General features: G+C 52.1%; 1 protein-coding gene across 8 annotated transcripts; it reads right to left on the reverse strand.

The window, feature by feature from the left end:
* Window positions 1-1,988: 1,988 nt before the first annotated feature.
* On the reverse strand, window positions 1,989-25,780 carry SH3GLB2 (SH3 domain containing GRB2 like, endophilin B2). 8 transcript variants are annotated; one of them, XM_030286815.4, is made up of 13 exons: window positions 25,626-25,780; window positions 17,707-17,848; window positions 17,304-17,432; window positions 16,473-16,606; window positions 15,910-16,002; window positions 14,091-14,102; window positions 12,194-12,256; window positions 8,159-8,182; window positions 5,625-5,714; window positions 5,327-5,427; window positions 4,824-4,838; window positions 4,002-4,263; window positions 1,989-3,376 (listed from the first exon to the last, which is right to left on the reverse strand). In XM_030286815.4, exons 1-13 carry the CDS (start codon window positions 25,686-25,688, stop codon window positions 3,269-3,271), a joined length of 1,236 nt encoding a protein of 411 aa, XP_030142675.4. In that variant the 5' UTR covers window positions 25,689-25,780; the 3' UTR covers window positions 1,989-3,268. The 8 variants fall into 8 exon arrangements, with proteins under 8 accessions (XP_030142675.4, XP_030142676.4, XP_030142677.4 ...); XM_030286816.4 differs by lacking the exon at window positions 14,091-14,102; XM_030286817.4 differs by lacking the exon at window positions 4,824-4,838.
* Between the last annotated feature and the right edge of the window lie 132 nt (window positions 25,781-25,912).

The raw sequence follows: 25,912 nt of genomic DNA on the forward strand, positions 1-25,912 counted from the left end.
AGTGACAATCCAGAGACTCTCAGAAATGATGGTAATTAAAGGCTGATTCCCTGGGTTCCCCACACCCACTCCCTTTCTCTTACTCTCCTGCTGGGGAACTCGTAGGAGGTTTGAAATGAGCAGCACTATAAAATACTCCTCAGGGATGATTCCCCTGCACATGGTGGTGAGGGCCCTGCACAGGAATTGCTGTCTGCAGAATGAAGGTGCATCATGTGGTGTAGCTCTAGATCAACAAACTCTTTAAGGTTCTGAGGCTCATTGTGTAGTAATGACAGTAAGAGAAAGTCAGTGATTATTGCTTAAAATAGAGCCTGAAATCTAGACAGACTTATCTAAGCTAAGAAATCAAATTTCAGTGTAGCTGTGAGCTATTAACCTACCGGTTCTTTCCTGAACAGACACTTGATTGCTTTACCAGCCAGAACCTTTTTAATTTCAATGGTTTTAAGAGACTAGAGCTAGAAAATGAGATTATCTTGCTTTGAGGTTGTTTGGGCTTTTTTACCTTATAAGCTTAAGTGTTGGCAATATTGTGGCACATTTGTTTGATCTAGTGTCACATGCCCTGAGGGCTTTGGAGACATTTGAACTGGCTGGAGTAAAGTCTTAAAGTAGAAGGGAAAGGGGCTTGTGAGGTGGTGTGACAGTCCTAAACCCAGTGGTGTTTTGATGGGGCAGCCTGTAACCAGAAACACCTTGTGCCGTGGGGAACTGGGTGTGACCATGGAGAGTTGAAGGTGAACAACTCTGCAGAGACAGCAAATGGATGAGGGCTGCCAAGAGGAGGGGAAGCAAAGCTGGAATCTGGCCCATCTAAGCAAGTTCAGCTACAGCAGAGGCTGCTACTTGATAGCTGTGGTCAGGATCTTTCCTTTTTTCTTCCTTCCTTCCTTTTGGCTTTGGAAGTTGCAGTGTGCTCATCACTGTATTGGGGTCCAACAAGAATGGATTCTTCCAGATGTTTATTCAAGCACCAGAGTGAGTTGTGGTGCTTGGCAGGAGCCCATGGTGCCAGACAGCAAAAGCAGTGGGTGCTGTTGGTTATGTGTGTTTTAGGGCTACAGCAGCAGTTCAGTCCTGAGTTGTACCTGTCCCTGTCCCTGAGGCACAGAGGGGATCCAGCCACGGGGGCTCCCCCGACATCTGCAAAGCAGCAGCACAATTGTCACCTTCCTCTACAGAGTCAGGAGTAGCAATAGATGTTCCAAGGGCTTTTATTCCTACTGCAGAGGGAACGGAGTGCTGGTGCCAGGAAGAGAATTCCTTCTGGCTGCTCTGAGGGAAGAGACCATTTTCTGCTTCATTAAGCTGCTGCTGCTTTAATGTACCAAGGAGAGGAAGAACAGGGGAACAGGGATATCACTGGCCTGAGGGAAAATATACATGCTGGAAGGGAAATAGGCAGGAGTAGATCTCTAATACATCGGGACTATGAGAGTGGTAGTCCTGGCAGTTTTAAAACTAACTAGAACAGCAACATAATTTGATTTCCCTGTTCTCTTTAACTAGAACAGCCAAGCTTTATTTGCTGCATTACAGAGCATTTCAACAGCTGCTTTTCCCAGGAGTTCCTTCCAAGCTGGATGTTAGGGACAAGACTTTAGGATTTTAGATTAGCAGCAGATCTAGTTTCCATAACAACTAAAAAAGTCTGTTAGATCTAGAATAGCACTTGGGTCTCTCAGGAGCTGAAGTCATCCTGCTGCTCTATTTTTGCTTCAAGTGCAGGAGGAGCTGTTGTTTCTCAGAGCCCCTGAAGCTGTAGTACAACTGAGATGTGTCAGCTGGGAATGGAACCACAAGGCTCTGACAATGTGTTGGGAGTGCCAGGTGGGACACAAGGATGAGCAGCTTTGTTTTGCTTTTAACCCTGCAGGGCACTGCTTTCACCTGAGTTGCTCCCTTTGTCTCCCTGCTTGTCCCCACGGCCCCGTGGCTGGGGAGCAAGGACAGCCCTGAGCCCACAGAAGATGCTGAGGCAGGAGGTCAGGCAGTTTGTTTATTGGCAAATAAGTGCTGAAACCCATGAGCCCCACAGACACAGGTGCTCAGTGCCCTGTTACATTAGAATGGTCACAAAACCTTTGGGGAAAGTGCAAAAGATCAATAAACAAGCAAAGTTAATTCTGACATACCCAGGGAAGGGTGTGAACAGAGTTTGGTGCAGGTGAGTTTCTCTTCCATCCAGCTTGAGTGGAAAACTTGTGACACATCAAGTGGAAGTCCTTTAGGTGAGCTCTAGCTAAGAGTTCATTCCAGAGTGAGCAGGAACACACACACCTGAGCTAAACCACCCCATCCCTCCAGGACAGCCTGGCTCGTGGGGTGTGTGTGGCCAAGAACAGCTCCTTGTTGGGGGTCACAGCAGGTGAGACTGTCCCTGTCTGCACTAGGATGCACCAAGTCTGTTCACTGCTGACATGGGAGGGGAAACATTCATTAAATCAGTGATTCAGGGTAGAAATAAAGTCAGGCTAAAACATGCCTGGACAGACACACCGAAAGAAAAGCCTGGACAATAACACAGGGAGCAAAGCTTGTAAAAAGGCTTGTAAACTTTGCAGTCCAAGAGCAATTTCCCAGAGGAAATGCAAGCAAGATGCATGGTCCCTTGCACGGAGGTTTGGGGTTAGGCCCTAGGGTAGCAGGTTGGTCTTCACAAAGAAATCTTCCAGCTTCAGGGGACAGGGGTAGGGGAGAACCAGCCCCAGGACAGCGACTGTGGCTCTTGGCCAGCCATGCACTGCTGGTCTCCCATGGGAGAGCAGGGTGGGTGGGGTTAACAGGCTCCTCAATTTTAACTGCAGCCTCCTTGCCTTATGTGTTGAGACACTTCCCTGCTGGAATGGTCAGTGGTTGGACTTGGGCAATTCTACTGCTGGAGAAGAGAGGAGGGGCAGAGGGGCACTAACCTGACGTGAGGGAAGTGTAACTGATGAGCAGCTGCTGAGGGACACAGCTCACCCACCCCAGGAAAGCCACTGGGAGGAACAAGACTTGGGCAGGGAAGGGAAAATCAAGGAATCTTGTGCCATCAGGACTAACCTCAAAGCAGCTGCAGTGGTAGGTAACAAATTCAGTCTTGGGTGCCATCTGCTCTTTCCCAAAACCTCACCATAACAGTTTTCCCACTTCTTTCTCACAATTCCCATATTAGCAATGGAGTGTTGACCCTGAAGAGAGCAATGGTCTCGGATGAGGAAATCCACATTAGAAGTGCCAGATGAGGGGTGCATTCTGCTTGTACATTCTTCTTCCTCAACATTTAACTTAACAGTTCCAAGTAAGTGACAGGAACTTTCCCTTTCTGGTTCCCTCTTTCTCCTATGAGCCAGTCTGGATCCATGCCTGGCAGGCTGTACACAGTGATCATCTGGGGAGAGAAGACAGCACATTAGACAGGATCTTACTCTGCAGACAGAGCCAAGAAGTTCAGTCAGATGAGGACCGAACACTAATTCCTGAAGTTCATTTAACAGGCATCAGTGCCCTTTCCCTGGAGCTATCTGCAGCTTTAACACAAGATCTATGCAAAACTGCCCAGTGATGTCCTTGTTGCTTCTTCATTCTCAACAGTGACTCAAGGTACTTTTATATGTTGCTTCTAAATATGGAAGTTCAGTCTAGAGAACAGAAAAGTTTCCAACTTGCTGATTTTTTTTTCTTAGCATGATTAGAGCAGGCCTCCAGCCAACAGCTTATCCCATGGCTCTGGATAAGGCAGCTGTATTTGAGGGTCACAGTGAAGATACTGAGTATTGGAGTATTTTATTTTGGGTACTGTTGGTCTTCAACAGGAGGAGTTATTTGGGTGATGTTAAATAGTAAATGGCCGTGAGCACGAGCTCACTGCAATTCAGGAAATCCTGGTATCCAGGAAAAGACTCTATTAAGAAAGCAAGTTTAAGGGGCAGGAAAATGAACCAAAGTCCTTTTTGGGCACACCATGGGCAGCTGGGTAGCTATAGCCAAATCCAACACTCAGGAATGCCACCAACCTCATCTGCAAGAAGTGCCAGCTCGGTGCTGTCAGCTGCTTCGTAGTCGTAGAGGACTCTGGCCCTGCGTGTCCCACTGGCAGGAGGCTTGACTTCATTGGGGTTCAGCACACCCTCTGCCACGGTGTTGGGCACCCCAACGATTGTGGGCACCACTGGAATTGTAGGCACAGCAGGGAGCGTGGCAGCAGCAACAGCTGGAGAAGAGGTAGCGGCTGCGGGAGATGCGGATTCTGCGTTGCCCACGAAGGTACCTGAAAATCTTACGGGGAGAACAAAGCACAGATCAGTGAGGCTCCAGCCTGAGGAACCACAACGAGCTCTTCCTTTCAGCAGGTGCAGCCTACATACCTGTTACATACCCACACTGCCCTTCATGTGGGCACCACCCTCAGCTCCCAGGTGCTGAGACTGCAGCAGGTGACACTTGTCTGCCTACTCTGACCCCAGTGCTCTGTTTCACCAACTTGCAGAGTACCAGACTGATGTGTGGCACTGCAGAGGGGGCTGGGCAGGTGCTGCTCTCGCCTCTGTTTGGCTGGGTCCATTGTGCTGTGTCCTTGCCCTACTCTCACAGAGGCTGTGTTACCTGTTCTGCCTGCTAATTCTTCTGCAAAGGGATGGGCATTGATGCTGTTGAACTGGATGCCACAGCTGGAGGCTCCCAGGCTTTGCAGGCTCTCTAGAGAGACACAGTGATGGAGCTCAGGCTCATCTATCTAAGGGGGTATAGCTCTGCCCTGGCAGTGATCACACAGATACCCCAGAGTCACTGAGGGGAGGAGAGCGCTCAGAGCCCATCCTGGCCAATACCATACTTACATTTCTCCTTTGGAGCTGCAGGCATGGAAAAAGAATGGAACAGGAGCGTGAGTGAGCACGTAGAGACAACAGCCCCTCCTGGGTCAGGCCTGTGCTGGTGTGACAGTACCAGACAGAACATCCCAGCCCACCCCACGGGATGTGCAGCAAGCAGCACGGAATATGGAATCTGGGATTTGTTACTGCTGCAGCAGAGCATGCTCAGGCTCATTGCTTGGCAACAGGAATTTGAGTCCTGTGTGATTTAACAAATTTAGAGGAAAAACGTTCAAACTCCCATGGCCATCAAACTTTCAGAGGAATGTAAAAATCCAATGGCAAAGCCTGCTCCAAATGGACCACCAGCACTGATCACCACTCTGTAAACTCAGAAACTCTGTCAGAGCTGTGAGGGCACTTTGTAACTTCTGCCCAACACTGTGATGTGGGAGGGGGAAAGAGCCCTGAGTTGGAGGTAAGGAGATCAATAACCCTCAGAGAATAATAGCAGTCTCTTGTCTTACCCGCCCAGTTGCTTCTGTAGATCCAGCATGAACTGGTAGCACTGAGCATAGTAGTTGGTCTGAGACTCCACAAATTCGTGGAGACAGCGAAGATGATTCACCTGGAGGGAAAAGGATCATCAGCTTGGCTGAGTTTGCTTGCCAGGCACGGAAACTCTCTCGCTGCAGCTACTACTGCCCCGAGGTACCCCAAATTTACCACCCCTTCTACCTCTATTCCACATGCAGGACTCCATGGTCCTCTTAGCAGGAGCCAAGAGTCTCTGTAGTCCTGTCACCCGGTGCCAGGAGGACTCACGTGAGTGCTGCTGATCCCCTCCAGCAGCAGCCGGGTCACCTCTGCCTGCCGGTCGAACTCGGTCTGTGTGAGCCGCAGCTCGTGCTCCGCCTGCGAACAGAAGGGGCTCAGGCCCTGTGCTGCCTCTGCAGCCCCTGCCTCCACACCCCCCCCCCTTGCTGCAGCATCCACCTGCAGCTGGGACACTGAGCAGCAGGCACAGGAGACCCTGGGTTGGCATCCCAGAGACCTCTGGCTCTATTTCAGCCTGATTCCTTCTTAATCCTGCATTGGATCACTGCAGGTGATGGAATGGCAGCTCAAGGCTGATGCATCAAGCAAGGAAGCTCCGACTCCCACAAGACTAGAACATGAAGATGGGGAGGCTTTGTTAATCCTGAGGTATGTGGGAAGTCAGTCCCAGCTCTGGTCCCTTTAATCCCCTGTTTCTGCACCTGCAGGCATAGGAATGTCACAGCCTCCCTGGCTTCTCTCTGGAAGCGCAGTGGTTTTGTTTTTATCACCACAGAACAAAGACTGAGGCCAGGCAGCATTTACCAAACTGCTGCTGCTAATTAAATCTGCAATGGAGATGAACATCCCAATCCAATTTCTACCCAAGGGTCTCCTTTGGGGCTAATTACTGATTCTGAGCTAGGAGGAGTTAAACCCTGGTGAATAGCAGGCAGCTCCACAGCAGGCTGTGGGAATTCAGAGACAGACTCACACTGGAGACCCGTCCCTGCCCCCCACCAAACAGTGCATTTACACTGGGGCAATTCTGCAGTACCAGAACACCCAGGTGGATCCTGGCAAGGAGATCTCCAGAAGTGCTGGAGCAGCCAAGTGCTCTGGTGGTGGCTCTCCCCTCCTGCTGATGGAAAGGGGTGACAAGCATCCCCACGTGTTCTCTGCAGGATTCCTCAACAGCAGTGCTGGTGTCCTCTTGGGATGTGCTGTGACTGGTCACAGGGGAGTGACACCACTCAGCTCCAGCTCACTGGAACGAGAGCCCTTTCCCCTCCTCCAGGAGTGTGCAGCCATCAGAGCTGCCTTAGTGCAGGGGCTCCTGCTGCTTTGGGAGTGCCCTGACCATTCTGGCAGAGGACTGACATGTCTGGAATTGAGCCCAGAGGGCTGATCCAGCCAGGCTGACAGTCTCAGAGCAGAGGCCACATCACTGGTGACCCCAGAGGAGACCCAGGATTCCCAGCAGGACAAGCTGGAGGTGCTGCTGGGGCCAGCACAGCTCTCATCTGGTAGCAGCATTACCAGTGTAGAGCCAGGCTACAACAAAGAAATGCTTTGACTGTCTTGTAATCAGATTTGTCTATTTTAAGCTGCAACTCAACTGATCTATTTTCTTGCATCCTCTGTATGAAGGGGATTATTTAAAGGAGAAGGGGGAATGTAACAGAAAAGAACAGTGCAATGCCTTCAAAACACCAAGTGATTCTTGCTCCTGTGAGCTGAGACTCCAGTATTCAGAGCTATTTAAACTTGTGCCAGGCAGACCCAGCTCCATTTGGTGCTGCCTGGGGTTTGCCTCTTCCTGCCAACTCTGAGCAGTTGCAGGATGTAGTTTCCTATAAAGCCAGAGCTGGATGGTCCTGGGAGGCCCCTTCCAGTCTTGTGCTTCTCCAAGACATGGAGAACTTCAACAATTACTTACACACTTCGGTCTATCCAAGCAGAATAGCCCAAAGAGAGGATAGAGGAGCAGATCCTTGCATGCTCACAGCTGACTGTAGCCAGCTTGTTTGGTTGGGGACTGAAGGACTTAAAGAACAGGAAGAGCTGGGTCAGGAACAGCCAGTCCATCCTGCAGATGCCTTGGAATAACAGCAACAAGCTGCTGTCATGCAGAGCACACGGAACTTCTGCCACCCTGCACTTCAGGCTTCACAGCAATGCCTGCTGGGGGTGTTCAAGGTAAGAACAGGAGCCCAGAAGTGTCTCTGGAAGCTCCATGCTCTGCTGGAGCTCCACACAGAGCTCACCCTGGTCTCAGCCTTCCATCCATCTTCATGGACAAGTCACACTTCCCTTCCAGAGCCTCCATAGATCAGAAGGGTAAGTGCAGCTCATCCAGAGAGAATCAACTCCACGAGGTTTCAAACCTCCCTCCGTGACTGAGCTGCTCCCTGCAGCAGCTGGGGATGTGCTCTGTCCTTGCTCCAGCTCTGTGTGCAGCCAGCTGGGTGGATTAGGCCAGGGGCTACCAGAGGCACATGGAGGACCAGAGCCTTGGCCACAGGAGCAGAACTGGTCACACCTCAACCATCACCTCTGCAGGGCTCTGAGCCTCCTTTTGCCACACACAGACACACACCTGGCTGCCAGGGAAGTGTCTCCCACCAGGGACAGCCAATGGGCCATGGCTCATCCCAAGCTTCTGTCATTGCACTGAACCACACAGAGGGATCAGGGCTGGGGCACACAGCAACAGCAGCGGCCCCTGGTCCTCCCTGCCTGCGAGCAGGAGGGATTCCACAGCAGCCCTGTCCTCTGAACACCCCCAGAAGGTTTGAGCACAATTCCAGCTGGGTACTTACCTTTTCCACCTCGTCACTCCAAAGCTGTAGGGGCCACAGAGCAACAGGAGAGGAGATCAGTGTTGGAGGCGTCGTGAGGCACTCGGCATTCACACCAACAGGCAAGGACGCTCCATGGACACAGCAGGCCAACTCCAGGGACAAGCCAGCCCTTCACCCAGCAGCAGCTGCCAGATCCATGCCCCTTCCCCTCATTCCTGCACCCTCGAGTTCAGTTTCACAATGGCAGAGCAAGTCCCTGCCAGGGCTGCTACAGCCACTGCATTCCACGGGCTCCAGGAAAAAAAGGATCAACTGCAGAGTCCTCTGCACAGCAAGGCTCACTTTGCTGTAGCTGCAGAGGCTGGTGTTGGAGGACAGCCCTTCTTTTAGGATTGTGGAGAGGCAAGTGAGCTTTTTGAGCTCAGGCCACATAGAGGCAAGTGTTCCTCACCCACAGTCCAGAGAAACGGGATAATCCACCCAGCCTGCACTGCCAACAGGCCTGTTTAGGCACAGCAAGGAGGAAGCAGGGGATGGATGCTGCCTCTGAGCCAGGCAAAACATCACAGGACTCATTCCTACTCTCCTCATCCACAGGGGCACACCTGAGGCAGCAGAACACTGGACACCTCCAGCTGCTTGTGGGATCTGGCTTCAGGACATGAAACAATGAACAGAAGTCACACACAGCAATGGCAAAGGGAGAGAGGAGCCAGAAAAACACATTGATCCTTCCCAGAGGTCCTTGGCTTGGCCCTTCCTCAGCAGCCAACTACTGCCTCAGTCCTGGCAATGTGAAATCCCCCTGGATCAAGGAGCACAGCAGCCTGCAACATCCACAACACAGGGCCAGGGGAATGACCCCTGTGGAGCTCAGCTTCACCACCCAGTGTCACCTCTGCAGGTCTGGGGAGGTCACCAGACACAGCTGAATTTGCACTGGGGCACCTGTGCTGGACAGGGGTGTCCGAGGGAGCAGGATCTGTTTGGACCAGGCTTTCCCAGCTGAGCTTTGTTCCCAACTCTCTTCAGGTGGGCTTTGGGAGCCCCAGGTGCAGAGGGACTTCAGCAGCCAATGTAAGGAGCACCCACAGGACCTGCCTGCACTGGGGAGGAGCTGAAGCCCCTCTTACTTGATTGGAATTATTGTACTGGTCTGGGTGCTGAGGTGTTTTCTTTGACTTTTATGGGGATGTTTTGTAACTGCAAATCAGGAATTGGTTTGAGTAAGGCCTGGCCAATTTCAGCCATGTGTGGGGACACAAGTCCCTTCCCCTTCTAAGAGCTCCTGCTCTGGAAGGTGGTGGTGGCAGCATCCTGTAGGAAGCGGAGAAGCAGATCCTGAACTGCTTCTCTGGCACAAGGCTTTTGTCAGCACATCCCCAGGGTTTTGGAGTAAGATTTACTAGAGGAGCAAGGGAAGGCTCCCCTCTGATCCCAGGCCTTCCTACTCAGACACTGTGGACAGTACTTAAGCCATAGCAGCCCCATTTAACCAGTGCAGCCCCCACTGAATTTGTAGCCAGATTTGTTTCTCTTCTGTTGCCTTTGCTGTACCACCTCCAGAGCTGACCCTGTGGTGTTCTGGGACAGCCCAGCTTTGCCCAGCTCAACCCCTGGGCTAAGACTCTGTGTGGCTCCTTTTTGGACAGCTCAGAGAGCAAAAAAGGCCATGTTCTGCTATTGTCTTCCTGCACCCCAGCTCAAGCCAGAGGAATCCTCTTTAAGGCACTCAATATGTTTTTCTTGGAATCATTCCTAGGAGTACAGCACATGGCAGGGTCTGAGAGAAAGGGATATTTAGGCTTGCACAGCTCATGTACACCTTCTTACACAAAAACAAAAGGTCAGTGTGGGAGAGAGGAGAAATGGCTCCTCAGCCTCCAACTCATACAAAACAAGGGAGGTGCTTTTTTTTTCTTGGATTTAATTCCATCTGAGCCCTCCTGTTGTGGAAGGGAAAAAAAATAAAAGCACCATGTTATCCACCTCTCCAAAAAACCAACAAAGTAAATTTAGAATCCAAATCAGAGCCCAGCTGAGGGTGTGTGGTCCAGGAGAGAGCTGACCTGTTTGCTCACCTGTAAGACAAAGCTGTTACCTTGGGCATAACCAACCCCTCCCTCCAGAAAGGAGCCGAGCCCAAGAGCGAGGTGAGCAGCAGCCCCTGCTCTGCTCTGTCAGTGCACACTAAGAAGTAGCACAAGGACTCTGGCCTGGAAGAAAAGCAGAGCAACAGGATGAAGAGCTCCTACCTTGCTGCAGTGCCTGACCCTTTGGGATGAATGCTGGGATTTGAGAGCTTGCAGCAAAGCAGCCCTGCCTGTACAGAGCCAGGGAGCAGCCTGGGCTCAGCCTGTGTTTTGCTAATTAGAGATGCAAACTGTAATTCAGGTTACCCCTGCCAGTGCAGCTGGACTTCAGGTGGCCTTTCACCCACTAACTGCAGCCTCTGGAAGAGTTTTGGAAGCCACAAGGCCTGACACTGGTCAGGCCAACACATTTCCCACAGGCACTCCTGGTAGGAGGCCCTGCTGTGCAATCATCAAAGCCCTTTGGGTCAGTGCTGGCTGCTCTCCCAGAGCTCTGCTCTCACTGCCCACTGCCAGCAGAGCAGCAGAGCCTGATGAGGGAGCACTGAACTAGGCACAGATGTCCCAGGGTAGACACTTGTTGCCTGAAACACCTCACAAAATCTGATCTTCTGTTCTGTTCCTGTATGTGGCACCTGCTCCCCAGAGCAGAAGCAGATCAAGATACTTTTTGGTGAGGGCTGGCTGTGTCCAACTGAGTGTCTGGGCACTCCAGGAGATGCCAATGGATGTTGTACAATTGCTTGTCTTCAGCTGTGCTTTAGCCCTGCTCTGTTCAGAAGCAGAGAAAGCCCAGTCTCTCTCCTCTGGGTCTCCTAGAGCTGAACTGCAGCCCCTTGGAACAGACCTTCCCAAGGGAAAAGCCAGAGCCACAAGCTGGCTCTGAGCTGCACTAGGAGCCAGGAGAACTGAGCAGCTGCTGCAGCATCACCAGCATCAGCTTCTTCTGCAGGACTCTCATCACTGAGCCTGGGACTGATGGAAATTGTTTCCTAGTGTTGTGCAAAGCTATTTCTGATCCCAGCATCGCTCTCCAAGAAGGTCAGGACAGATCCCCCTAGGAACTAACACTGATGCTGTCAGCTCAGACACACCTCTGTCTCCAAATGGGATGGGTTTCCCATTAACCAAATCCAGCTTGTTTCCATAGTGTTTTTTGTTTCGGAGAAGGCTGGGCTGTCCTTTTTCATATCTGCAGATCCCACTCCCCAGCACTTCCACTTCCAGATTATTCTATTAGCAGGCATCAGTGTTGTTCTGAATGCTAGCTAGGAAGCAAGATGATCAGTTTTCAACATTTTAACGAGAAATGTGACATTGTGCAATGGGGAGCCATGAACACAGCATGGGAAGTCAATTGCTTGGCCACATCTACTCAGTGCAGCAGAGTGGAGACACAGCAAGCTGCTCACCCACCCCGGGCACATCTGGCTGTGGAACAGCTGCCAACACAATGAAACTGTAAAAAATGACCTCTGTTTGCACAGACAAACCTGGATTGTTATTGACTCTGGTGGCAGAGAGATTCCTCCACCTTTGCTTCTCTTGACCAGCTTCAAAGCCTCTGACACCACCGTACAGATCAGGCAGTCACGTGTGTGATACTGCCACTGTACAGCTGGAACCACCCAGAAAGGCCACTCTTGGGGGCTGTTCCTCTCAATTGCTCCCCTAGCAATGAAAAACTATCAGAAGATCCCCACTAGAAATGTGGAAGAGGGCTGGCAGGGAAGCTGGTTTGGAAAGCAAACCCAGCTGGAAAGGGCCAGACCCTGAGCAGGCAGCCCCACAGGGTGATGTGAATCCTCGAGGCTGAGTCAGCCTGGGCAGCCCATGTCACATTAAAATGTTGAAAACAGCAGAGCACTCGGCCTGAGTTTAAGTCAGGTAGAGAGAGGGGCAGGAAGAGGTTGGAGAGGCAGTATCCAGGAGAGGAGTATCCAGGAGGAGATGATCTTACCGCTGATGCGCTGGCGGAGAGCACGTAATTACGAGGTCTGGTTTCCTGAAAGTCAGGCACAGCCTGGGGGGGAATAGAGGGTCATGTACAAGGCACTAGAGGAGCCAACAGGAGTCACTGGGTGATGGGTGGAACAAGAGACCAGTGGCTTTTTTCCTGCCTGTGCTGGGAGCTTTGCTCAGATTCTGATGAGAGGCAGGAGGGAGATCTCCCGACACCTCAGCAGCGGCGTGTGGAGGCCAGGCTTGTGCAGTGGGAGGTGGACTGGCGTGTGCAGTCACACCTGGTGCTTGAACAGCAGACATTCCTGCTGTTAGGAACTCTGCCTGTACTCACAGCTATCAGCTCATACAGCACAATCCCAAAGGCATTCCCATTCCTTGCAGCCAGCAGGTTGCTCTTGTGGCATTAACTCAGTCCTGTGGGCAGGACCTCCCTTCCCCTTGTTTCCTGTCTGCAGTCACTGTACAGGGCTTTGCCCTTAAAGCAGGAGTGTTTACCAGCACTGGAGCATCCCTTCCACAGTGCCTTCCACTGCTCTCACTCTCTCCAAGCCACATTTCCTCCCCACAGCCAGATCTGCTGTTTTCAGGAAGGCACATGGCTTAGCCAAGCCAGGCCTAGCCAAAGGCAGTGTACGAGTTTTCATCCCAGAGGTCAGGAAACCTCCAAACCACCTTCTCCATAGTTAAACTTCTGCCCTGGGGCACCAAGACTTGAACACTCTGGAGATTTCCTCCCTGGAAGTGCAGTGGATCCAGTCCACCCCCACAGTTATGGGCTCACTAACCACCACGATGTATTCTCCTCCTGGGATGGCCTCTGGCTGCAGCACTACCTAAAGAGACAAACCAAGGAGCTGCCTGACATCAGGAATCCTCCTGGCCAGCCCTTACTGCACACAGGCTGCTGTGTAGGGCTGGCACAGTCCTGCTGGATCCCAGCTCTGGAGTTAATCCCCTCTTTCCCTCTCCCAGGTTAATCTCTCTGCAGTCACCCAGATCCACTTATACACACTGACCCACTTTGCTGGGCCCCAAGCAGCCAGCTGGAATGAGTGACCAGTGTGTGGAAGAGCAGTCAGGCAGTCCCAACCATTTTTTTTCCATACCATTTAGGAGTTTTAGGGATGGCTGGAGCAAGGAATAAGGAGGAGCAATTCCTACTGCAAGTTAATCCTGAATATAGGGAGAAAAATGCACCAGTGAAGTCTGAGGCCAGCATAGCAAGTAGGCTGGACTCCTCCCTGTGGGGAGAAAGTATGTTTCAGAGAAATAGCTGCTTATGCTTTTTGGTTTTTGACGATCAAGAGCAACTGAAGAAACCTCTCCTCCCATTCCCTGGTCTCCAGAGAGTCCCAAAACTAGTCACAGCACATGGGATGAAGGAGGCAAGCTTCTCTTGTACTTGTGTGCATGGAGAAGTTGTATTTGCAAGCAGTGGTCAAAAGGGACCCGCCTCCCTCCCCCTTCCACTCTGGTAATGGGGAAAAGGGGCAGAACAGCAGCACAACCAGATCATCCTGCCTGTCATTGTCTCTGGGCTGCCCTTCCAGCGAGGGACTGGCCACCCAACCCCACCTCCTCCTGCCTGCAGCTGGAGGAGCCCAAGGGGGTCTTAGGGGAGCCCCTGCCTCTCTTGAGCACTGCTTGCAGGCAATGTGGATGGACCCAAGGGATGCTCCAGAGGGGCTGCAGGCAGCTCTGTGACACTCCCATCCTTCTGGAGCACCTTCCCCAGGCAGCCACAGCCCTGATCACGCTCACAACATGCTGCAGGGCCAGTCCCAACGGGACAAAGGAGATATGAATTTTCTTTTTAAAAATGGGAAAGAGACAATGAGAGGTGTTAAAAGGAAAAAAAAAATCACAGCACTGTTAGCACAGTCAATACTCACATCTCCCTCACACTGAGCAAATCACAAAGAAACAAAACAAAAAGGTTAGTAAACAAAACAGCATCAACAGGAGGACAAAGCACAGAGTCCGTGGGAAATGCACAAGCCCAGGTGCTCCACAGCAGCTCACGGGGTCTGGGCAGCAGCTCCAGGGGCATCAGGAGACAGAAGCTGTGGGAACACGAATTTGCACTACAGAGGGGAAGAGCAGCAAGAGAGAGGTGAGCTGGGAGAGCTGGGATACTTCAGCTTGGATGGGGAGGTTTGACACAGGACTCAGGCATGTTCCAGGGAATGCTGTGATCTAGATGAGGTGTTTAGAGCAGAGGAAGCAGCTCTCCCCACTGCTGGGAGCTTCCACCTTGCCCTCCAGCAGTCAGGGAGGCACCCAGAGCCCAGGGACTCCACCCTGAGGCTGAGCTGGGTGAGAGGTGGGTCCCCACAGCTGAATGTGCCACTCTGCTCTCTGAGGCTTGGCTTGGGGAGGACACCTGGGAAAGCTTGGATTGGCTCTGGAAAGCCTGGATTGGCTCTGGAAAGCCTGGATTGGCTCTGGAAAGCCTGGGCTGGCTCTGCACCTGCCTGGAGCACCCCCGAAGTTCCAGTGGGAAACAAAGTTTTTCTTTTGCAGCTACAGAGGAGTCCCTAAACCAGGAGTGTGTGTGCAGGTGAGAGGCCCTGGGATCACCTCCTGCAGGAACCCAGGTAAAGAGGGTGGAAAGGGAGGAAGCACAGGAGGTATCTGAATTCCTGCTCTGAGCTTAAAGATAAAGCAATGGCCACCAGTTTCCCCTGAGACTGGGGGCACTGTTCCCTTCAGATGGGGAATGGGGGATTCCTGACCTTACTTTCAGAGGATCTGGGGAATCTGAGTGATTAGAGAAGGCTTTTTTAAAAAGGCAGCTACTTCAGTTCACAGCTGTCCTGGGTAGGTCTGAGCACTCTGTGAGGGCTGCTGAGCTTAGCACAGCTTCCCCATCTGCCGTGGATGTAACAGGAGCTGCAGGAAAGGGAAAACACCTGGGAACTGGCTACCCAGGGAGAGACAAGGCCAGAGGCCCAGCTGGCAGATGGTTAGAAACAGGCTCATAGCAGTGCATCCCAGAAACTGACTGACAAGGACAGTCTGATTCTGATTCGCACACATTGGCCACTCGAGCTCCTGGCCCCAAGGCAAAAGCAGAACTTGGCAGGTCTTTGTGCCAACAGCCAGAGCTCTACAGCTCCAACCAGGCCCTCCAGGGAACCCATCAGTGCCCAGTGTGATGAATTCCCCAAAGCCAGAGGGCAAGACAAGCCTGTAACCAGAGCACCATGAACGGAGAGGCTCAGGGTCTGACCCTGGCCACCCCTTACAGGCTCCCACAGCACGCCTGCCTGGGAGCTGGCAGAATCCTCACCAGTCTGACAGGCCAGGACTGCTGCAGAGCTCCAGCAGCCTTCCCTTGTGCACCTCCCAGCTCAGCTCTCTCTTGGCTTGGTTTAAGATCCCCTGTGAAAATCAGCAAGTCCTCAGAAGATGCAGCCTTTTAGTTACTAGCTCAACTCATCCAGCAATCCTGATCAGTCAGGAGGCAGGAACCTGGGTCAAGTGCAGGTTTCCAGACTCCAGAACTGTTTGCTTCAACAATTCCCCCAAGGCAGGACATCTCAGAAACAGGCACATGGCTCCTGCTCCCAGTTCCCTTCCACCCCAGATGAGGAATTCCCCCACCCATGCCTGCCAGAGACAGGATACACCAGGGTAGCCTAATTTTTGACCATGTGAGCCAAGCCCTGGGGCCAGAAGGACGGGGAGGGAAATGAGGGGAGGAGTTACCGCTGCTTTTGCCTCGGCAGCTTTGGCCTTCTTCAACCTGGCTTTGCAGGCATCCAGATCCAGGCGTCGGTTCTGCAGGATCCTCCTCTCTTTCTGGAAGGGACAGGAGATGGCTCAGAGCACATTGCTTAGAAGCAGGGTTGAGGAGGGGATGTGGTATCACCTAGGAACCAAATCTATTTCTTTATTAAAACATGCCAGGGAGAAAGAACCAGTTGCTATGCTCATCTTCTGAGCAAGAGTTTTGGGGCTGGTTGCCAGGGATACAGGATAACCTCATGGAAACAGGGCAGCCTGTGATGGGTGGTGCCCACAAGCTGCAGGAGTGGGGAAATTAGTTCCTTTTTTCATTCACATCAGCTGGCAACCCTTCCCTATCAGAGGAGGAACCTGAGAAGATGGAGGGTTGGTACTCCCTCATCCTTGCATTCTTTAAGGGGAGAGGTATGGATCATCCTTTACACAGGGAAAGAACAGGGGTTCTCAGCACTGTCTCCCTCTCCCCCTGCCCTCCTTGTCTCCAGGGCCATGACAAGCTTCCCCTCCCCTGGTGCCACACTCACAGAGATGGTTCTCCAGTCCCCCTCCAGGAAGTTGCGCAGTGGGGTCAGGAAGCTGATGGAGGCAGAGCGGATGAATTCCCGTTCTGCTGCACCCAAGCGCCTCTGAGTCTCTCCAACTTTTATCAAAGTCTTTCCTGCAACAACAGGAACCTTCAGCTCCAGAGAAACCAATTAACATTTGTTGGTTTCCAGCCAACTCCCCCAGAGCTTCCACACTGCCCTGCTGGAGGACACAGGCACAGCTGTACCGGGCCTGGGCAAGGTGACCGTGCCTGTCCCACCCCAGCTCCAGCCCTACCCACTCTGCTGTTGGCCTGAGGCATCTTTTCATTGCTCCCAGGGCAGCTCTGATCCTATCTACCTGCTGAGGCACTCATGCCACTGATGTATTTTACTGCTCTACCTGCTTGCACAGACTGATCCTTCTTTGCCTCATAAAACAGAGGAACAGGAACAGAGCAGCAAATTAAAAAGCACCAGAGCAGAAAACATGAGTTGATTAGGCAGTGTTGGCTATAGATGCAGTTACAGCTGCTCTGGCTGTAACAGGACTCACTATCGAACAACTATTGATTTGGAGAGCAGGAACAAAGCTCATGGCAGGGGCAAGGACAGCTGGAAGTGAAGGCTGTGTCTAAGTGCAGGTCTGCTGCTGAAAGAAGCCCAAACCTCCCCCAGGAAGGGACAACTGTGAGGATTTAAGAGCAGGAAGATGCTCTGTGTGGTCAGGAAGGAGCCTGTTGCAGACATCTCAATGCAAAACAGAATTAGGGATATTCTTTTGGGAAGGGGTGGATCTCCAGGACTTCTTCATTAGCCAGGCTGACTTACCATAAGGTGTCCCTGGCCCAAAGTCATTGGCTGCCTCTGTCATGTACTGTGCCAGCAGCTCCCCATTGGTGACCCGGGAAGGCACCTTCCGGTCCAGCTTCTCATACAGGAATTCTTCTACTCTGGCACCTGGAGTGGGGACACCAGGGAGCTTGAAAGAGGGTCCCTGAACTGGAATTCATGATAGCCCAGCCCATGCAGTCCTCAGCAATGCACTGACAGTGCCAGGAGCAGGTGTCCCTGCCCCAGGGCACTGCCAGGCTGTGGGGTGCTCAGGGAAGAAGCAAAGACACGTTTCTCCCAAGCCCCATGAACTCTACAGGGCTCCCTGCCAGAGGCCATCTTTCAGCACTGAGCTGCAAGTGACATTTGTCCCTCAAGCCTTAGGAGAAGCTGGACTTACTCGGGTTTGGCTGTAGCAGAACTTCAGTCTGACGCAAGATCTTCTCTGTCCAGTTCTTTGTGCAGTCTGCCCTGGCCAGGAGGTTTTCAAAGTGGGCATCAAGTTCAGTCTTCTCAGCCTGGCCCAGCTTTTCTTCAGTGAACTGCAGGAAGAAGGCAGTCATTAGGTCTGTTCTTCCAAAGCAAACTGACAGTGTGTTAGAGAGCTAATAAGGGACAGTGAAGCTGCTTTTGTCTGGTGTATTTACCTTAGAATAGAGCTAAAAACCCTTCAAGGTATCATTCTTTTTTCTCAGGCATCTTTCAGGGGAAGAGGGCAATTTTTTTGCCCAAGAGTAGAACAAGCACTGGGCTAAAAATAGACTCCAGGTTTGAGAGGTGTTCCAGAATAAGTAACTTTTAATAAGATCCAGTACAGAAATACTCCAGCTGGGAGGGAGCTATTTAAATATGGCTTCCACTGCTTCATGCAAGAGAGAAACAGACATCCTCCACGTGAGGGTAGGTGCTAAATCCCTTCATCTCCTACCAACCAACTCTGTGTCCTGCAAACCCAAGGGGTCAGGAATGCTACTACAACCTGAAGCCAGGAGACTCAAACTTAGCATTTAGATAAAATCACTTTCAGCAAGTGACTCTTCTTCTGGGACACACTCTGAAGCAGGGAATTGAAATACAGCACTGTCCAACTCCTCAGCACTCTGATTCATACTGGCAATGGACAATCCCTCCCTCTGCAATTCCTTTTAAGTTTAAAATTAGCAGCAGGGAGAATTCGATGGTGAAAGTCTCCAATGTTTTCATACTGGGCAGTGACATCTGACCAGGTTTGTCAGTCAGGAGATGCAGCCTCAGATGGCCTGGACACCCTCCATTGCTTCCTTGAGGGATTTCTGAGAGAAGAGCCCATTCCCTCTCATCCCATCTCCATTTTTCACTTGCTCCTTTCAGTGAAGTTGGCCAATTTCCATGTATTTTTAAGCACAATTCCCTGCTCTTTACAGAACCAGCATCTTGTTGGATCATGCTAAAAGATGCTTTGGACAGCTGTGCCATTTGGGGTCCAACAGAGGGGCCAGCTGTCCCCTGACCCTTGTTAATGGTCTGTGATGCCATTGCTGAGCCATCAGGGCATGGTGCTGTGCAATACTGGCCCAGGCAGATGCCAAAGATAAAAGCCTGGCTACAATTCTTAGATGAAATGCAGCTCCTGTCTGGTCTCCCACTGGTACCTTCTCCTCTCTGCTTCCCTACACCCGAGCTCAGCACTAGGTGGGCCAAGATGTCCCTTCCATGGGGTCTTGATCTGGTGTCTGCTGCCCTTCTGAAAGGCTTCCTGGCAGCTCTTTCCTTCCCCAGCCCAATGCTGGGAACCAAGGGAGATAAGGAGAGCCCAGAGCAGGGGCAGACAGCCCTTGGAGTCCTGTTACCAGATGTGTGAGATATCCAAGCCCTCCAGGTATGTTTACACAGTGACCTGTTTGGTAGCTCCAGCCACTGGAGTGCTTTGTCAGGTGTGGGTGGTGGCAGGTGACAGCTGCAGGGACAGGGATCCTGTCACTGGTCTCTGCACCAGCAGCCCCTGGTTTCTGGCATGTAATTTTACCTAGCTCTTGCCATGGTCCCCTGGCCACTGCTGGACAGGGGTAAAAGCAGATTTGAGGTGAGAGGGTGTTTGTATTGTTTGGTCTGTGATTTCCTTAGGGGTCACACGTGGCTCTCAGTGGCTGAGGCTGCTTTCCTCTGTCTGGGAGCCCAGGGTTGTTTGCAGAATCTGCCAGGCTGGGCTGAGTCACTGCCATGCAGCAAACTGGGACTTCCCAGGTATCTGGCACCAATTCTTGAGTCATCTGTTAAAGATCTTTCCTAAATAAGCCAAGACTCTTTGATGCAAAGGTAAGTCGCTCTCACCCCCTTTCCCAGACAGCATTTTGAGACCTCATCTCACTTTCAAGTCCAGCTCTTTTTCCTGCAGTTTAGGCTTATCCTGCACCAGCATCTGCCCTGGAGCTGTCAAACCTAAACCCAGTTTCCTATCAGCTGAATTGAGTCAGCTTCTTACAGCATTGCTGCAGTGCCAGATCACTGCTGAAGCCCTCCAGCATCTCCACAGTGCTGCTGCCACTGTCCTGAACCACTCCAGCTCTGGGGTCCTTTGCTCTATTAGCAAGTGACATCTTTGGCATCACTGTCCTCTGTGGCTGTTTTGTGTAACCCAGTGCAGGGGTCACAGCTCAGCATTTGCCAGAACTCAGTTCTTATCTCAAGTCAGGCACTGAAGCTGTTTGTCTTGCAACAAGGCTGAGGGCAGCACCAGGATCTCAGCAAGCCTGGGGATGCCTGGCAATGCCAGAAGGGGAGGGTGGGCTGGAATCACAGCCCCTGGTTCCAAAGGGTCAGGCTACACAACAATCTCTTATTCAGGCTTTCTTTCAGGGCTGGAAAGGAGAGCATGAAGGCCGGGAAGTGGGTACAAGGCACGGGAGGCTGTGACTCCACTGCCACTTAACTCCCTCAGTTCTCCCTGACCCCTGCCCAGAGCTGGATGTGCTGAACCAGCGCAGGCACAGCCTTGGGGGGCTGGTGCCTCACTGCAGTGACCCCTGGGTGCTATCCCTGCCCAGTGCTGCCTCCTCCTCCTCCTCCTCCCTGTCCAGTCACTGATCCAGCTCAATTTGACCTCCAGTGTGACTTTTTACACCTGTCAGAGAACCCACCTGACTTCCCAGCAGGAGTGGGGATGTGCCATGCAGTGCGAGGAGAGCAGGACCACCTGCAGGAGCAGCCTGCCATGAGATCAGATGAAGCTTCTGGAAGCACAGCCAGCACAGGAGATTACAGGTAAGCTACTCTGACCTACGAGCTGGCTTGTGTTTTTGTCTGGAGCAAGTGGAAACCTGAGATTTTGGGTGGCACCAGATCTCAGCTGCTGGTCCCTTCTTACCTGGCTGCCCAGTGAAAAGAAGGGTAGAACAGCAGTTTATGAAATTTGGCTACTCAAGCACTTCAGGCAGAACTCCCCTGTAAAGGATTTATATTCCTGAGAATCTGTTTTCATAACACAGAAATTTGACTGAAAAGATTTCACTGTGACACCAAGATATGCAGGAGAAATGAACTGATCATACTCTCAAGCCTCCTGACTGTAAAAAGACAGATTTTGAGTATTTTATATCTTGCTGCTCCCAGACTAGGAGCACTGCTGTCTTTTACAACAGATTGCCAAAAATGGGAGTGATACTGGGTTTTGTCAAGTTGATTTACAGGCTTGGTGCAGATCCCTGGGGAGAGAGGCAGGGCTGGCAGAGCACAGGCAATTGCAGTGCTGAGAAGAACCTCCAGCTCCTCCATCCTGCCATGGCAGAACTACTCCCATTTGTTTTCTAGAACCTGAGGACTGGGTCAACAGCTCTGAACCAATTCCCAGATCTGCATCCTGGGATCATGAGCCAGGTGGCAGTGCTGAGGCTGTTCCCCTGCAGGAAACATCCTTGCAGCTGACCCAGAGCAGGTGCTTAATAATGCAGGGCAGCCTTTTGTCAGTGCCACTCTCACTCTCCAGGAAGAGCAGAGCTGTGCTGCATTCCAGGACATCAATAATTCAGCCAAAGGTTGGGTTTCCTCTGGGAGGCTTGGCTGGCCAGCAGGAACAAGAGATGCTTTATCAGGGCCCAGGTGAGCAAACAGGGTGAGCCAGCAGGAAATCAGCACTTGGGCCACCGGCCCAAAAGGAGCATGGCCGTGCTGGACTGCAGTTAGGGTAGCTAACTGAGCATTCAGAGCTTGGGGAAAAGCCCCTTCCCCCAGGAGAGCTGGCAGACACACGTCTGGGATGTCAGGAAGGGCCCCTCTGCACTACAGGTACAGATCAGACAGGCTGGGCCCGTTACTGAAGGACAGAGATTGGCTTTAAAACAGCCCATGCTGAAAGCACCAGCACCTGCATTTCCTTAAAAGGGGCATAAAATCCAATATAATAAAAGCCCAGGCCTGTATGCTGCAACCTCTGACAGGGTGGCTGCAGCCCCCTTGCAGAGGATCTGGTGGCAGAGTTCAGGCCCTTATACCACTTGCAGGGTCCCTGTTTTATCCAGCTGGACATTACTTATGACTTTTCACTTTAAATTACAAAGATCAAACTGGAGCCAGGAGATTTAAACCAGGATTTAATCCTGTAGCTGCCAGTAGATTTAGACTGTTGGGTTTTTCAAAGCCTCCAAAACACAGTAACATTTGCTCTTTTGGTGATCAAAAGCACAACACGGTCAGTTCAGCAAATCTGGCTCCCTCTTTGCACAGGGTTGCAGTAGGAAAGAAGTCACAGCCACTCAGCATTTGAAAACTACCTGATTTTCAGCAACTCTGGACCAGATAGAGAGTCTGCTCCAAGTATTTGGTCACCAGGAGGCAGGAAAGCCAGGCTGGGAGCCAAGTGAAACTGTGCTAGAGGACAGAAGGAAGCCATTAACAGGGACAGCTTGGTTAACTCATGAGCACGGCGTTCAGGAGAGGAAAAACACTGTGATGGTGGCTTGACCTTGGCTGGACATGAGGTGCCACCAAGCCTCTCAATCATTTCCCTCCTCAGCAGAACAGGGGAGTTGAAAATAAAATGGAAAAACCTCATAGCTCAAGATAAAGGCAGTTAAATGAAAAAAAAGTTGTGTGTGGAAGCAAAGGAAACCAAAAGATTTTTCTTGTCTTCTTCCCATCTGAAATAACATGTGACCACTTTCTGGGAAGCTGGGCCTCAGTGTGTGTCCAGGTTATTCCAAAACACAAATGTACTCTATAATAACGTCCCACTTCCTCCTCTCTCTCAGGTTTTATTGCTGAACAATGTCCTATGGTATGGAATAGCCCTTTGGGCAGCTTGGGTCAGCTGTCCTGGCTGTGTCCCTCCCAAGACCTTGTCCTTTCCTTGGGTCACCTTCTGCTTTCTCAACTTTTAAAGTGTGAGCACTAATAAGGTTGGCAAGCAGAGGGTTTATTTTATCTACTATTGATAAAAGTCTATTTTATCACCAGAGTTCTGGGAGCTGGGGCAGTCTGTCTGTCTGCAGGGGCTTCAAGATGAGTAAGTCAGCCTCTGGCTCTTTTAGTAATGACATTAGGGGAGGATATGCACCCAAAAGCTGTATTCACCCTTGGGCATTTTCACCCAGAGCCTGCTCACATCAGAACTGACAAAAGACAGACACCTACAGCCATTTCCAGATCTCCCTGAAAGAGGAGGACAGAACTTGCAGCCTGTCTAGAACAGAGGCATCCAGTGTGTGACCACACAGCTTCCACTGGCCAAGGTTTGGGATCAGACCCACTGAGGGATAACTGGAAGGTGCATCTGATCAAAGAGAGAGGCCCTTCTTCAAGTGAAGATGAAGAGTGACCTGTGAGGAGTCTGTCTGCAGGTGCTGCATCCCCTCAGAGTACAGATCTGATGGCTGCAACTGGTGCAGGTGCCAACAGAGGCCATCCTCAGCTGAACGCTGAATCCCACACAAGCTCTAGACCCCTGCAGTGCCGCAGCCTAGAAGCTCCTTCCCCACTCCCAGGGTAGCAGAGCTGTCCTCTGCTTTCCTACCCCAACCTTCCTGTCTGCTCTGCTTTTCTGGAGGAGTCCTCTGACTGAAGCCTGAAGAAGGAAGAGCAGGTAAAGGAAGCAATGGGTTTGAGCTGTTTTGATTGGGTTTTGTTATGAGGAGCCTTGTCCAAAATCATTCTTACAGCAGCTATGTTGGGTTGTATTTGACAGATTTCAAACCAGCTCCTGCCCTGAGCCAGCCCAGAGGTGTTGTGCTGACCATGCCCTGTCTCCTTTCCCCCTGGCTGAGCTCTAATTCCAGTTCAAGTGAAGCTCCTGTGTTGGTCAGACAGCTCTGCCAGACAGAGCAGGAGCAAATGCTGTCTGAGTGGAACAGCACATAATGGCCAGTCCATTTCCCTCCCAGTCACTGCAGTTCCAGTAAAACATCACTTTGTTAAATGCCTGGAGCTGGAGAAAGCATCTCCAAATGCTACAGAAAACAGCTTTCTCTAGACAGCTTATTCCCATCCTAGAAGATCTGCAGTGCTGAAGAGGGCTACAAACCCAGCCCTCACTGCCCACAGCAGAGCTCAGCTGTCAGAGGTGGCTCTGGGGGAGATGGGGCAGGGCTCACCCACACCAGGGCTCCGTGGACACCCAAAAAGGCTGAATTCCCCCAGCAGTGACCCCTCATGAGGTCGTTTTCAGCCTCAGAGATCTCTTTCCCCCTCCTTACACACCTGCTCACTGTCCACAAGTGCCAGTGCTTGTTTGGTTTCAAGCAATTACTACTGTAATTAAGCATATGAATATTCATGTACGAGACAGTGGAGTAGGTGTAGCAGGCAGCAGCCACGATTTATAAACGCCTCCTTGCTCTGGAATCACTGTGTGCAGACACTGTTCCCAGGCCTGTCTCCTTCCTACGCCTTGCAGCTAAAAAACACTTATCAGAGACTTACAATAATGCTTCTAAACATAAGATTTCTTTCCAGCATTTCTTCTGCATCCAAGGTCATTTGCATGAGAACAACATCTTTAGGTTTTCCATCTGCTCCTTATTTTGCACCTGTAGTTAATATCTCCCTTTTTCATAACATATGACTCACTGGCACGGTTACAGGAGGTGATATTTGCTTACAGGAGACCGGTCCTCAACAGAGCCAGAATTACTCCACTGCACAGAAGGGCTGGAACAAGGCAGCTCTGCTCTCTTTGTTTACCAGCCCCCACACAATAGGCAGAGCAAGAAGCCCAGTCCCAGAGCTACCAGCTGGACCTCACCTTCCAGGCAGGATCCCAACCAGTTCTGACCTGCCTCTCGCCTCTCCTGGCCAAACAAGAGCAGTTTTTCAGTCATTATGCCCAAGAAATGAATACACTCAGCACTCCATCTCACCACCTGCTGCATGTCTGATGCTCATGTGTACATTGATTTTTTTCACAGCTTCATCCCCAGAAGCTCCTAATCTCAAGTTTGTGAATATCAGAATATTTTGAGGTGGAAGGACCCACAAGGATCATCGAAGTACAACTCCTGGCCTTGCACAGAAATAGCCTCAAGAACCCTGCTCTGTGCCTGAGAGCACTGTTCAAACACTTCTGGAGCTCTGCAGGCCCTGGGACTGTGACCCTGGGGAGTCTGTTCAGTGCCCCACCACCCTCTGGGGAAGAACCTTTTCCTAATTCCAACCTAAACCCCCCGACTGGGCTCCTGCCATTTCCTCGTGCGGTCCTGATGCCTCAGCAGCCCTGAGACCCGACCTGCTGGCTCTCAGCAGCTCCTTCCCATCCCTTGAACATCCCAGTGTTTTCCCAGGGTTGGGATCTCCTGCTCCTCCCTAGGGGCTGGAGGGCAGACCAGGTGCTGGACACCACCACCCTTCTCCAAGGCAGGGACCATCCCACAATGATGGGATTGGAAGGAACCCCTGGAGAACATCCCGTCCAAGGCCCCTGCCAGGGCAGGGTCACCTGGAGCAGGTGACACGGGAACGCGTCCAGGTGCGTTCGGGATGTCTCCAGAGTGGGAGACTCCACGTCCTCCCTGGACAGCTCCAACAGATCGCTGCATCCCTTCCCGGCGGCTCCGGGCACGGACAAAGCAGCCGTATGATGCCAGATCACCCCGCTTTGTTTCTTTAAGGTCAACAAGCGCCAGGCACGGATGTGCCCCCGCACTCCGCTCCCTATTCCGAGCACCGGGGCTCTCCCTCGGACCCTCCCCGCGCCATCCCGGGGCGATGCTCCCGCGGCTCGCACAGACGGACTCGCCCAGCTCGGATCTCCCCCCGCAGCCTCCCCGGGCCCGAGCGAAACCCCGCAGGGGCCTGGACCCGCGGATCCCCCGCGTCCTCCGGGCGGTGCCGCTGCCGTGACCCGCCCCGCCTCACCTGCATGGCGCGGGAGAAGAAGACCCCCGCGTCCGACGCCAGTTTCTTCACGTTGAACTCCATGGCGGCCCCGAAGCCGCCCCGGCCGCGCCGCGCCCCCGCTGTCACCGCGCCCGCCGCGCCGCCGCCTTTTATAGCGGCGGGTGACGCCTGCTCCGCGCCGCTTAAAGGGGCTGCGGCTTCTTGGTGGGCCCGCGCGCTCCGGCAGCGCCTGGGCGGGCGGGGGCGCGGGCGGCGGGCGCGGCCCCTTTAAGCGCGGCGGCGCGGCGGAGGGAGCTGTCAGCGCC

Source organism: Taeniopygia guttata, chromosome 17, assembly GCF_048771995.1.
Source record: "Taeniopygia guttata chromosome 17, bTaeGut7.mat, whole genome shotgun sequence".
Lineage (NCBI taxonomy): Eukaryota > Metazoa > Chordata > Aves > Passeriformes > Estrildidae > Taeniopygia > Taeniopygia guttata.

What these genes read in the sequence shown, in the direction of transcription:
- SH3GLB2 (XM_030286815.4), bottom strand. Translation starts at nt 25,688, where the DNA reads ATGGAGTTCAACGTGAAGAAACTGGCGTCGGACGCGGGGGTCTTCTTC. An exon ending in GGAGTGACGAGGTGGAAAAG is followed by an intron (nt 5,715 to 8,158) that starts GTAAGTACCCAG and finishes TTCTGTTCGCAG; the next exon opens with GCGGAGCACGAGCTGCGGCT. An exon ending in AGGGGATCAGCAGCACTCAC is followed by an intron (nt 5,428 to 5,624) that starts GTGAGTCCTCCT and finishes TTTTCCCTCCAG; the next exon opens with GTGAATCATCTTCGCTGTCT.